We start from the raw sequence: 14,385 nt of genomic DNA, 5'->3' as shown, positions 1-14,385 counted from the left end.
CTTACCTGATGGGTTAGGGGCTAACTCAGCTTTTGTGTAGCCTGACAGCCCTAAGTTAAAGCTGCTTTATTCTCACCCTCTATCCAGGCTTGTTTGTTTTCACCTATGTTGTCTTATCCCATTCACAATTTTTGGTGGTCTCCTTTTGTCTTCCTAGGAGCCTGAACTTAGAAGAGGTTCAGTTTTTCCTTTTGGCTACCACTTCCCTTGTTTTTATAAAGTTGCTGGGCCAGTTTTTAGCCTCATAGATAAACAGGTTTGAAATGCCTGTCACTGGAGAATTTACCTCCAGGGCTTGCTTTATCTGTGCAGGTGGCATATCAGCCTGTTTGCTTATTTGGGTGAGCTAGAATTGAACTGTTTGCAAACCAGTGAGACAAGCTTTATATTTGTGTTTAAAAATTTTTCAAGTCCTTGCAGGATATTCAATTTATTAAGTCAAATGTGATTCTGAATGTCCTCAGATATAGCTAAGGAGGCACTTTAAGAAATTATGAATTTGTCACCATTTTAAGTCATAATTCCTTTTCTCCTTGACTATGTCAAGGACTCTGTTCTTTTGTTTATTCAGTATTTATTAGGCACCAGTGTGAACTGAGCATCATACTTAGCACCTGAGATAATGTGGAAAAATAAAATAGACATAGTCTCTGCCCATGCAGGATGTATAGTCTGGTGGGAGAAAGAAGAAATTAAATGAGGAATTCCATGTTATGACATGCTTCAAGTGCTATGATGGGGTGATTATAGGTTATAGTGTAAGACCAATGGCAGGCACTCAACCCATATTTGGGACATTAGGAAAGTATCCCTGAAGAAATCATCCAAAGCCCAAAATTGAAGGATCATTTAGACTTGGTCTGGGATAATAAAGGGAAGAAGCTTTTCCTAGCAGAAAGTACAAACAACATTTGCCAAGATCTGGAGACTAGAAAAGTATTGAATATTGATAGAATTCCACCCCTCAAATTTATGTCTAGGACTGGACAAGTGAGTCAAATTAAGCAGAACTTGGTAAATCAAGCTAAGGAGTTTAGTCTTTATTCAAAAAGCAGTAGGGAGCCATTAATCTCATAATATCGCTTGATTAAATTTGTATTTTATAACAAGAATTCTTGTCACAATAGAAAGTTAAGAGGAGGCAAGATGTGAACAAAGAGATCAGGTGAGAAGCTGACACAGTATCTAGGCAAGAGATAATAGCAGTTAGACTTGGGGAGGTATCAGTGAGGAATAAGAGACATGGATTCAATAGATACTCCAGAGGTAGAAACAGCAGGAGTGCCCTGATGACCATATACGTGGGGAGTTTCGGGCTTGGAAAATTGGGTGGGTAGTTAGATGGCACTTGGGAATCACTAAGAGAAGAAAAAGGTATAAGGCATAGTTTTGAGGTTAACTATATTAGATATTCCCCCCCCCCCCAATATTATTTATCAATATTTGCCAGAGAAGAAAAATTTTTTACCAGTCAATGGACATTTACATAGTATTGTGCTGTGTATCAAGAGAGATGTAAGGAAGTAGATATGGTCCCTTACCTATAGATATTTATGCTCTAGTTAAGGTTAACAGGTACACATTTAGTGAATGTTCATTGGGTCACTATGTTTCTGCTCCCTAGTCCAGTCTATCTGCTCTTGTCACATATCTTTTCTGTTCAGAAACTTTCGATGCCTGTAAGACGCAGATAAATCTGCTTAGTCAGGCATTCAAATTTCTAAAAAATTATATGCCATCCTACTTTTATTATGAAGTCCTCTTTTTATCCAGCTGGTTTATCTACCCACTTGTTCCTTTACCTGCCCACTCCCTCCATGCTGTCTTCTCCTTTTTAACCTACTGTTACTAATTTTTCCAGACTCATCTTGGTTTCTGTGTTTCCCACAAAATTTTCCCTAACCTCTTCAGCTCCCAATTATATCTTTTCCAACTCTGTACTTTTCATTGTAAGTACTAGAGGCCCTGTGCATGAATTTGTGCATAGGTGGGGTCTGGCTGGCCTGCCCTGATTGGGGTAGGGAGGCCTGTCTGTGGTGGGGATGACCAGGGAGAGGGGCCACAGGTGGTTGGCTGGCTGGCCTTGTCCCCTGGTTGAACTCCCAGTTGAAATCCTGGTCAAGAGGACAATTTGCATATTAGCCTTTTATTATATAGGTTTATTCATTTGACCTTTACACTGATTTGCCTTACATTATTGGTTTTTTTGAACTAGAGGCCTGGTGCACGAATTCGTGTAACAGTGGGGTCCGTTGGCCTGGTCTGTGGGATCAGGCCAAAACCAGCTCTCTGACATCCCCTGAGGGGTCTCAGATTGCGAGAGTGCACAGGCCAGGCCGAGGAATCCCACTGGTGCACGATTAGGGCTGGGGAGGGACATGGGAAGTTGGTCAATGGAGAGGGACCGCAGGAGAGCTCCAGGGTATGTTCAATTCATTTCACTCAGTCCTGATAGGTTGGATCCCAGCAGCAAGCTAACCTACTAATTGGAGCGCCTGCCCTCTGGTGGTCAGTGCATGTCATAGCGACTTGTTGACCAGTCGATTGCCCCCGGGTGGTCAGTGCACACCATAGTGAGTGGTTGAGTGGCCTTAGCCTATCATTAGCATATTATGTTTTGATTGGTTGAGTGGCCGACCAGTCAACTGGATACTTAGCATATTGGGCTTTTATTATAAGGATATATATGCCTTGTCTTTCTAACTAGATTTTAAACTCTAAGAGCAGTGACTATTGCATATTGTTAGTATCTCCCATAGGACCTAGCACAGTACCCAACATGAAGTATGTAGGTATTTTTAAAATATATTTGCTACTTTCTTGAGAAAAATATGCTTACACTACAGCTTTTATTAAGTAGCAAGTGAGAGGTAAAAGTCATATGTTCCAGGATTCAGAGGAGGGAGATTCAAATATGGACTGAAATGGTTTCATGGCTTTGGCCTATTAAAATAAGGCTGGATTACAGACCTGTAGGAGCTAGCCCCAAATCTATGAACTGCCTCCAAATAGAGAGACACCTGAATGTGGTAATTTTTCACTCAGTTTAACTATAAAGTGTATACATTGTTAGTTGAAGGCTGGTATTTATGTAGCAGTCTAAGATCTGGATTTAAGGTGTTGTAGAACTTTTCATGTAGTTGAAAATCAGGTGTGAGTGAAGTTTGAGTTCTGTTTAGATAATTCCAACATCTTCCTATAGGCCTTGCCTCTTGAGACTCTATTTCATAATACACAAGAATTGTTAATATTGTATATCCCTAAGAGCTGAAGCAGAAATTGAGTCAACATTTTCTAAATAGTATTGTGGAGCTAAGAATGCTAGACTAGAAAGGCACCTCCTATGTGTTCATAGTACCTGTATAAGGTCACATTCTTCTTAGAAAATATTTTTGGTTTTATTTAAACCCTCACAGTGCACATTGAATGTTTCATGGTCCTCCCCCATCAAGTATGGACAAAATAACTTGAACAAAATGTTTTTAAAAGATGTAGTCAAAATCCATCAAGCTACTAAGTACAAAACAATTAGTTAAAATGTTCAGCCCTGACCGGTGTGACTCAGTTGGTTACTATCGTCCCATGCACCTACTAGTTGATGCTTTTGGGTCTTGTTCAATAAATTCTATTCTCTGTTGTCTTTTAAGGAGTTTAGAAATTTTAATTTTTACTTCTAAGTCTTGAATTCACTGGAATTTAACTTTGTATATTGTTGGAGGTTAGAATCCAATTTTAATTTTGTTTGGGTAATTAGTTATAGCATGTATGGTTTTCATAGTACTAGCATCTGCATGCCAGGTCTTTCATAAATCAAGTTTTCATATATGTGTGTATGTAGGTGTGTTACTGTGCTCTCTATTTTATTTCATTGGCCTATTTGTCACCACAGCGTTCTAATTACTGCTGAAGTCTTATTCTAGCTACTTGATTGTATGAGACCTCCAGCTTTGTTGTTCTTTAAGATTATCTTGGCCTCTCTTGCTTGGCCCTTTGCGCATCTTTATGTATTTTAGAATCTGGTTTCTCTCTCTCTCACACACACACACACACACACACAAATTACTATTTTTATTGTAATTGCATTGAGTTGGGGGAGAAATTCAACTTTATAATATAATCTTTCCTTCTTAAGACTGATGTCTTTTTTTGTGGCATCTCTCTATTAAAAATATGATACACTAATGTAGAAAAAAAGAACCTTGACCTCTACCTCACACCATATTTTTGATGGATCATAGACCTCAACATAAAGCTATTAAACTTGTATATGAAAACAATATCTTTGTGATGTTCAGAAGGCAAAGATTTATTTGGCTATGGAAAGCATGAATCACAAAATAAATAAATTGATCCAATTTGGACTTCATTAATACTTTGAAACTTCTGTTCATCAAAATATATTAAGAAAATAAATTGGCAAACCACAGACTACGAGAAAGTTCATGCAATGCATATATGGCAAAAGAAACAAGCAACGTAATTTTTTTAAAATTTATATTTTATTGATTTTTTAACAGAGAGAAAGGGAGAGAGATAGAGAGCTAGAAATGTCGATGAGAGAGAAACATCGACCAGCTGCCTCTTGCACAGCCCCTACCAGGGATGTGCCTGCAACCAAGGTACATGCCCTTGACCGGAATCAAACCTGGGACCTTTCAGTTCGCAGACCGACGCTCTATCCACTGAGCCAAACCGGCTTCGGCAAGCAACGTAATTTAAAAGTGGCAAAAATCTTGAATAGATACTTAGCAAAAGGCAATACCAATGACCAAAGCACAGAAAATGTGTTTAATGTCATTTAATCATCAAGTAAATGTAAATCAAAATCATAGAGAGATACCACTCCATACCCACTAGGATGGCTAAAATGGAAAAAAGAAAGGCAGTAGCAAGTGTTAGAAAAATATGCGGTGACACTAGAATGTTTTTCTTGTTGGGAGTGTAAAATGCTATTGTTATTATTTTGGAAAACTGCCAGTTTCCTAAAATATTAAACATACTGCAGTTTTATTCTCAGATATTTACCTAAGAGAAATGAAAATATATATCCACAAAAACACAACTAGAGAAAGTTCATAGCAGCTTTATTCATAATAGTCAAGAAGTGGGAACAATCCATGTCTGTCAAGAGGTAAACAAATTTGTATATTCATATAATGAAATAGTAGTACTCAGCAAACACAGAATCAAGCTATTAGTACATCGAATAGCATGGATGAATCTCATAAACTTTATGTCCAGTGAGAAAAGCCAGACACAAAAGTTATGTAATGTATTATTACATTTATATGAAATTCTAGAATAGACAAAACCAAATTATGATCATGGAAATCAAATCATGATTGCTTTAAGGATTGAGAATTGACTGGAAAGGGGCACAAGGGAACTTTCTGAGATGATAGAAATTTTCTGAGTCTTCATAGAGGTCTGAATTACATGAGTGTATGCATTTGTGACAATGGATTGAATGGTATACTTAAGATTTGAACATTTCGCTATGTGTAAAATACACAGCAATTTTTAAATATGATGTTTTGGTCTCCATTAGTAGGAGCATACATAGAGAGTTGATAAGAAGGGGCAAGTTAGGGAATATTTATGCACCCCTTCAGAATAGTTTTTTTTTTCCACTTAAATATATTTTATTGATTTTTCACAGAGAGGAAGGGAGAGAGAGATAGAGAGCTAGAAACGTCAATGAGAGAGAAACATCGACCAGCTTTTTAATAGATATGGAGATGGAGTATTTAACTAAATGCTGTATTTAGTTTGAGCTATTTTCAGGATCTTGTCAGAATTTTAGAGTAGTGTTAATAAAGATGAAAAAGGTAGTCCTCACAGTTGTTTGCTGGGATTGGACCCTCAGAACTTCACACAAGTTCATACTTCTGATCACCATACTCCAGACCAGGTGTCTCAACTGGAGATATTTTTCCCCTCAAGGTGCATCTGGTAATGGCCAAAGACCATTTTTATTTTCTTTGCTGGGGGGCAGTGTTACTACCGTACTATTGGCATCTAAGGGATAGAAGTTATGAAGGCTGCTCAACATTCTGCAGTGTCTACAACAAGGAATTATCTGGTCATTGAGAAACCTTGTTCTGGACTTTTTCTTATTAATGAAACTGAGTCAGTCTCAGTCAACCAGCTGTTGACTGCATTCATAGTCCAAATTAATTGTTGGAAACTTGGAATTTTTACAAATGATGTATTTATCCCTGACAGAATTTAATATCAAATATTTGTAAATATACATAGTCTTAAATTTTGAGACAAATTTGCACATATTAGGAGCACTTCCCAAATCAAAATTAAATGTATTGTTTTCACTTATTATTAGATTCTTCATATGTAGGCTTTGTTTTTAACATTATTTCATTAAATATCTAAGTATAAAATGTGATTACCAGAGGGAAGAGGGTTGGGTAAGTACGGGAGGGGAAGGGGGAATACATGGTGACAAAAGATTAGACTATGGGTGGTGCACCTACAATACAGTATACAGATGATGCATTATAGACTTGTGCACTTGAAACCTATTTAATTAATCAAGGTAACCCTCAATAAATTCAATAAAAATACATTCTAAAAAGTGTATTTCTAAATAATCTCAATTGTCTTTAAAAAAAATAGAGGCTTTATTATTTAATTAGAGGAAATGATAGTAATTCCTCTCTTTCTTTTTCTCCACAGAATGACAGGGAGTGAATTTTTTTCTCGTTTCCCAGAACTTTACCCTTTTCTTCTCAAGCAATTAGAGGCTGTATCCAATACTGTGGACAGGTAAGGCGAGAATAGGGTGGGGCAAAGTAAAATCAAGATGTGAATCAAGGGAGATTTTTCCCTCCAGGCAACAGTTTTTAACCATCTTCTTCTTTGTAATTCAGATGGATTTTTTAAAAGTGCTTCTTTATTACATCACTGGAGGCCCAGTGCATGAATTCGTACACAGTTAGGGTCTGGCTGGCCTGCCCCATAGAGGTCTATTGGGCCCAGCCAGCAGGAGGGAGGGGCCTCAAAAGGTTAGCCAGCCAGACTTGCCCCCAGTTAGGTTGGGGAGAGGAGCCCGATCAGGGCCCAGATAAGACCGGTTAGCTGCTGCGGTGCGCCTCATAGCCACCCGGTCATTCCAGTTTTTCTGGTTGGTCCACCATTCTGATTGCTAGGATTTTATATATATAGATGTTGTCTGAGTCTCTTTAGTAGATTTATACATGAAAAGTTGTATAAAATCCCATTTTGATATTATAGTTTTAAAATCCTGTTTCCAGTGTTATACAGGAACTAGCTTCCTAGAAGCACATGGTGATTTCTTCTGTTAAGAGCATTTTCTTCCTAAATTATTTAAAAAGATGTGTGTTTACATGTTGAGTTTACTTTAATGCACCTGTCTTTATTGCTGGTCTGTTACGGCTGACTATTGTGAAACTACATCAGTTAGCTGACTAACCTGTCACCTATGATCAGAAGTGGTTCTGGTGTTCCTGAACAAAGATGGCCAGTGGCCCTGGAAACTCAAAGCCATAAAGAGGGTTTCCAGGCTAATCGGGGCAGATGGAGAAGTTCACCATTGTCCTTCCAATCACAGTCTGTAGCTGATGGGGGAATTTTTAGAATGGGCATCTTTTTAATTCTTCTAGCACTTGGTATGAATTTGTACTAGTTGTCTGTAATGGGAAAGTAAAATAACATCAATGAATTTTACTTTTGTTTATGATACATTTCCACATTAGTAACTTGTGCAGATGGGCTTTTCTGGCCCTAGTCAGTAACTGTTCATGCTTTCTTAACTACATTCGTATGTTGAAAATTTCACATTTCTTTCTCTGGAACAGGCACCTGTTCTGTATGAACAGCTCGAATAAAAACAGCAGACTTAAATTATTAAATGATTAGTTTTGATAAGAGGATTGGGTGCAAAAGCCCAATCCATGGCTTTGGCAGTTCTTCATTTACACATTAGGAATAGATTAAGGGGGGGGGGGGGAGGATAGAAAAAGGAAAAAAAAGGAAAACTATTCCTAATCATAGAGTTTCACTTTTTTTTTTTAAATAAATATTTTATTGATTTTTTACAGAGAGAAAGGGAGAGAGATAGAGAGCTAGAACGTCGATGAGAGAGAAACATCGACCAGCTGCCTCTTGCACACCCCCTACCGGGGATGTGCCCGCAACCAACATACATGCCCTTGACCGGAATCGAACCTGGGACCTTCCAATCCGCAGACCGATGCTCTACCGCTGAGCCAAACCGGTTTTGGGGCGAGTTTCACTTTCTATGCATAATTATTTAATGAGAAAAATTGTTGAAGATAGCGCCTCTTAAATTTTAAATCTTTTCTGTGCAATGATTTTTTTCAGTGACATAGGAGAACTAAACCGTCAGCCCAGCATGTTCCTCTTACTGTTGGTGTTGGGGCGACTCTACCCTTCCCCGATGGACGGCACCTACTCTGCACTCAGCATGGCACCTTTTATCCCCTTCATTATGAGGTAGTGGATGCTCTGTGGAAACAATGGGGGTGGCCTTGGGGCTTTATGGCGGGCATTTTATCTTGTTCTTATTTTAGAAATTACTGATTTTTATTTATTTATTTATTTTAACTCTGGGGCGTGTCTAGTGAAGGAAGGGAACAGGGAATATTGCCATTGCCCCCAACTGGTCTCCAGTATTTCACTGCTTATATTGTGGGTGTGGGAGCTTACATCTACTGTTTAAATAAGGTTTCCTTGGAGTCCACCTGCCAGTGGGTGTGTGGAGTTGATAGGAGGTGCCCCCTTTTGAAAAGCATAGCCTGGCTGTTGCATTACCCCAGTGCTGAGCCTGACCAACATGGGGCAGGCTTAGTCCTGGCGTATGTCCCCTCTCCAGGGCTTCAAGAGGTCCTTTGGCTCTTCACTATGGAGCAGTTTCCTAGTGGGTGCAAGGAGGAGCATCTTGATGGCAAAGCCACATAGCATGCGTTTACTATGCACTTGTCCTTTCTTTAGAGCTTGTAGTATCTGAGAAAGAGCCATGCATACAGATTGTGCATGGAGTCACAAGATAGCAGGCTTTCCTGCTTCTAAAGCCTGTTACCATTTCCTCTGTTACATTTTTTGAGTCATCTGCCAATTTTTTCATTTTGGATCAACAGCTTCAGTAACTAGGCCTCTATAAAGTATTGAGATTTTATTATGAACTATTTCAGAGCCTGTCATAATAGTTAGCTTATTCCTTTATACTTACCTCTTGACAAAACATCACCTTCATTTATTTGAGTTATTTTCAAAAACCGAAATGGACTTAGAGCAGAAGGATAAAATATACCAAACTCACAAGAGTTGTTTTTGTTATTATGTGGTGTCCTGTGTTCCACTTCCTGGTTTCACAGAGCTGACTGATGCATTTTAATATGAGAAACCATTAAACAGGAGATTCTGACATGTGGTTGCTATCGCCATTTGTTTTCGCCAAGCCCTGGCTGTGGCTGTGTTATCTGTGATCACAGAGATGACTCACTCAGATTGGGTTTTGTTTCCTGAGACACAAAGTTACCAGCCTCCCTATCCAGCATTTGGTGATTCATTTTAGAAATTTGAGTCATAATTTTACTTTCAGGAGCATTTAAAACTTGTACTTTCACATGTAACTGGAAAGAACTAAGAGGTGTTTCAGAAAGTGGATGGGAAGGGAAAGGCACATGCACAGAGAGGCACAGTGTAGGCTTTAGAACTTTGTCATCCTGTGTTGAGAACATTCAGTTTGTAGAACCTTCTTACTAATCGATCTGTTATGTGTTGCATCCTAGAAACCAGAAATTACTACATCGAAGGTGTCCTTCCTAACTGTTATTTGTTCGTTTATCATATATCAGAAGGCTCATATTACTAATTATGTTCAGGGAATTTATTACACATAACAAGGATTACATAAATATAGAAGATTTAAGTATTAACTGGAACCAGTGTACTTAATGCATTTTTTTTTTTTAAACTCAAAAGGCACAAAGTAAGGAACATACCATCATCTCATCCTTCCAGTGAGAAGGCCTGGGTTGTTAGTTGCTTTCTACCTGAAAAATAGCACCACCACTAGCAGGAGTCGTCACAATTAATACCTTAGCTTAGAGTGTCAAGAGGCTCTGGTTTATTGAATGTTCATGTGTATTATATTGTAGAATAGATGTAAACATATGACTTGGGAATCTGACTCAGTAGATTTGGCGTGGAATCTGAGAGTCTGCCTTTCAAACAAACTTCCAGGGAATGCTGAGGTTTCTGGTCTGTAGGTCACACTGAGCAGTAAGATTAAATCTGGAATAATAAACCTAAATATTATCAGAACCACTTCCCTTCAACACATACCCACAAAGATACTTTTTAATAAACTAGAAGGACATTTTGCTCCCAAAACTAGACATTTTGCTTACAGTGATTCTGAAAAAAGTGTTATCACTCCTGTTTTCCTGGTGAGAAAACTGAGATTCACAAAGGGAGTCAGAGAACTGGAATATGGACCCAAGTATGCAGGACTTATCAATAATGTTGGCCGAAACCAGTTTGGCTCAGTGGATAGAGCGTCAGCCTGTGGACTAAAAGGTCCCAGGTTCAATTCTGGTCAAGGGCATGTACCTTGGTTGCGGGCACATCCCCAGTGGGGTGGGCAAGAGGCAGCTGATCGATGTTTCTAACTTTCTCTGTCCCTTCTTCTCTGTGGGAAATTAATAAAATATATTAAAAAATAAAAAATAAAGAATGTTGGTGTACTCTTTCTACTACACCAAAATAACCAGTTCCCTTTTGTGTAGACCAGAGCTTTAGCTACTTTGAGTAGGCTCATTGCTTGCAGCAATGAAGGAGCCTTCATCCAAAGTAGGTAGATCTGAGAACAGGCTGTTTTCAGGATGTAGAAGTCATGTCCCCACCAGCAATGTGTTCTGCTCCTTACTTTGCTTTTTCAGTGGTGAGGGTGGCTTGATTGGATGCCACTATTCTCTCAGGCTCACATGTGTGGATGCCTTGGGCAATGAGGTTGGTCTGTGCCAGGTGTGGAGGAAGGCTGGCTTTTCTTTCTTGACCATCTTTTTTGGTTCATTGGAAATATCCTAAATTTAGTTAAAAAAAAACCCAGTTTTAGGTTTCATCAACTTACAGCAGAGACAACCCTGTGCTACCATAAAATGTTCACAGTCACACTGGAGCTATAAACTATAAACATTTTTTTTATAGTATAGTGAACCTGATAAAACTGTATACATTTGATTTAAATTGCTTTTGAAAAAATTATTCATGAAGGAAGAAAATTTTATCATAAAACATCATTTTAGGTATTTTTTATGGGTCTAGTTATAGTAAAGATTGGGCTGTTTTGACTTGGGATAATTGCTGAAAAGATGGATGGATACACAAGCGGATGGGCGATGTTTTATTTTTGTGGCATTGTTGATGTTAATTTATGTACTTGGAAGAGCTATAATCAGGCTCTTGGATACTCTGAGTTTAGCTAAAGAAATTTTTCAGATGGTGGGAGTAGCACAAAGGTTGCTATGCTAAAGTGAATTGCATAATGAGAAGATTAAAGGCCCCAATGACAGCATTTTATTTCCTTTTGATTTATGTCTACTTACTTGCCATTTCCTTCCTCTCCAATAATATTTGTATTACTACTATTTTTATTCCTTATCCCACATTTGTTAGCATAAACTTAAGTCTCTGTTGATTTTCTTTGTTGACTTAAAAAACTTATAAGTTTCTGATTTGGATTTTCCAAAGTTATGCATGTGTGCAGTTATGATCGTTGCATCATCTTGGAATCATCTTGGAACAGAAATGATCATACTAATCCCAGTGTTTCGTTTGTTAAGTTTTTGTTTTCGATCCAGTATACTTTATGTCCCTGATGCTATGCTGGATCCAGAAACACAGCCCTTTACCATGAACAAGATGCCTTCAACTTAAGCAGTTCACCCTCCAGTCAAATACCACAAAGCTACACATGCTTTAAAAGGGACCCTGACCAGCTCCCTGAGTACAGCTCACCAGTGGCCACGTGTTTGGGGCTTTTTAGAGACGAAAATATCTCTGGACATGCACTTTTGAGTTCCCTTTCACAAGCAACTTTCAAGTTTAATTGAAGAGCTGTAGGAAACCAAATATGCCCAAACCTTATAACAGCATGAGGTCCTGAACAGAGCAAGGGCCCTGAACTCAAGACAACTGGTTCTGACCAAGCTCTGCCACTTCCTTGCTGTGACACTTGGACAAGCCTGCTTACCTCCCTAGACCAGTGGAATCTTTGTTTGTAAGGTATCTAAGAGTCTGTCTTTCACCCAAAAAGTGAATGAAAGGCAGTTGAGGGACTGATTTATCCCACAGATATTAATCTGATGCTGAGAATTTCTGTAAGGGTATCTATCAACTGAAACAGAAATTCTCAGCATCAGATTAATATCTGTGGGCTAAATCAGTCCCTCAACTGCCTTTTATTCACTTTTTCAGTGCTTTTAGAAGGATCTCCCCCCACTTCACCCCTTTTTTGTTGTTGTTGCTTATTTCCATTGCAAATTGCTTCAGAATGTTTTTCACCAAATCATTTTAGTCATTGTTTACATTAAATAAATTTTCAGTGAAATTTTTTTTTCTGTTCTCTAAACAATATTGAAGTATAAGTAATAACAGTCTCAATTAAACACATGGTAATGGAAAACATCTATAGGGACCAAGGCAGTAAAAACTTTTTAGTTGAGATCTTGAAAAATCTAGTCAACAATTTTTTAAAAATTGGAAAATATGTGTTTTCTATCTTGTTAAACTATTTTGTGATTATACTAATCTTAAAAAGGGATTAGGTACAAAAACTAAGAATAATTAGACCTTTTAAGACTTTGCTATTGGGAAATAACATTGACTTTCGTTTTGTTTTCCTTGAAAGTTACATAATTCAAGCATTATCATTTACTCATTACCCAGGTTATGAAGTTGAAAGAATTTGTTTTCCACAGTGTAGAGTTGGGGGTTTTTGGAGTAGACAGTAGCTGGCTTCTACCTTCATTTGTGAGTGTAATACTGGGAGCTCTCCTTCAAGGCTGTGTCTTTCTATTGACTATCTTCCCAGAATCCTTATAGATAAAGAGAAGACAGGAATTGCTTTATAGAGAGATAAATGTGGAGACACTGCTGGGAAGGAAGACATGCCTTCGTTCTCTGCACCTCAGCTCTAATCATCTCTCCCTCTGAATGGCTGCAGCATTTGTTACTTAAACCTCTTATCTTGCTATTCGTCATTATTGCATCATACTGTAATTTATATGTTCAGTGATTGTTCTCTCCAAATAAGTCTTAATCTCTTTCCATGCAGAAGCAGCTGTGGGGTTTTTTGGTTTGTTTTTGTTTTTTGGTACCTTTCTCTGCCTAGCTCCGGTTTCAAAATGAAACCTTGTGAATTGAGACAGCATGTGTTTTAACAGGTCTGTGTATCTTCAAAATACTTAAGGGACTCTAGTCCTACAATATTGGAGCCACATTTCATATTCCACTGGTTACATAGAGAGGGTTTTGTGTTGGCTAGGTTTTGTGTTTTACCTGGCCTTTGAGGGATCTTATGTTCCATTACGATCTCTGACATTCACTTTTATTTTGACGTCCCCTCTCTGACCCTCTGTTTCCTTTTCTATCAAATTAAGGTATTAGATATTATGTAGGTCCTTTCTGGCCTCCTGAGCCTCGGTCCTGGCCTTTCCGGACTGAACTCCTCCCTCCTACCTGCTGTCGAGTGAACTGCTCTGGAGGCCCACTTCGTAGCTATTATACACTGCTACAGGCTTTAGAGCCGACAGAGAGGAGTCTGGATTGATAAGAAGAGAAGAAGGAGGGAGGTGCCGTTTTTCTGTTGAAAGTCATAGAATTATAAACAAGCCAAAACATGTGGGGGGAAAGACTCCCAGGTTGATGCAGCATGAATAGGGGCTGTCAATCTGCGTAATGGGGTAATCCTGCTTGCAAAATAGCAGAAAAAAAGCTCCTTGGTTTGCTTGTTAAGAAAATTTCTAGAGAAAGGATGGAGTTGGCATATAATGGTGATTGAAAGAGGGCAGACTTTAAACTCCTGCTTTGGCTTGTCTCTGCCAGTCAACTGAGAGGAAGGCCCTGAAGGCAGGTGTAAGTGAGGTGATAGAGAAAGAGAAAGAGCACTGTCTCCTATGCATGAAGGCAAATCCTGGCACCCAGATTGAGTGTAGAACAATGCCAGTCATTTGAGGGAAATGTGGGCTGGGTGGGAATGTTACACTAGGAGCTTGCAGAACAGTTTTCAAAAGAGAGAGGAAAATGCGTATTTTATCAGTGACCAAACAACAGTAAATATTGTACTAACTGTTTTAGACTGGATTGTTCGGTGCATTACTT

The 14,385-nt window shown here is 38.6% G+C and overlaps 1 protein-coding gene across 4 annotated transcripts in view; it reads left to right on the top strand.

The window, feature by feature from the left end:
* Positions 1–14,385, top strand: part of THADA (THADA armadillo repeat containing) — a 283,517-nt gene that overhangs the window by 110,436 nt on the left and 158,696 nt on the right. For all 4 annotated transcript variants that reach the window (XR_004987407.2, XM_045580694.1, XM_036435157.2 and 1 more), the window contains exons 27-28: positions 6,694–6,783; positions 8,362–8,493. Coding sequence is in view for 3 of the 4 variants with exons in the window: in XM_045580694.1 (XP_045436650.1) it covers positions 6,694–6,783; positions 8,362–8,493 (222 nt within the window). In the remaining variant the exon portion in view is untranslated. The remainder of the gene's footprint in view (positions 1–6,693; positions 6,784–8,361; positions 8,494–14,385) is intronic.

This window comes from Pipistrellus kuhlii, unplaced genomic scaffold, assembly GCF_014108245.1.
Source record: "Pipistrellus kuhlii isolate mPipKuh1 unplaced genomic scaffold, mPipKuh1.p scaffold_m20_p_13, whole genome shotgun sequence".
NCBI lineage: Eukaryota > Metazoa > Chordata > Mammalia > Chiroptera > Vespertilionidae > Pipistrellus > Pipistrellus kuhlii.
The sequence above is the reverse complement of the archived record's forward strand: the minus strand, read 5'-3'. Positions and strand labels throughout refer to the sequence as shown.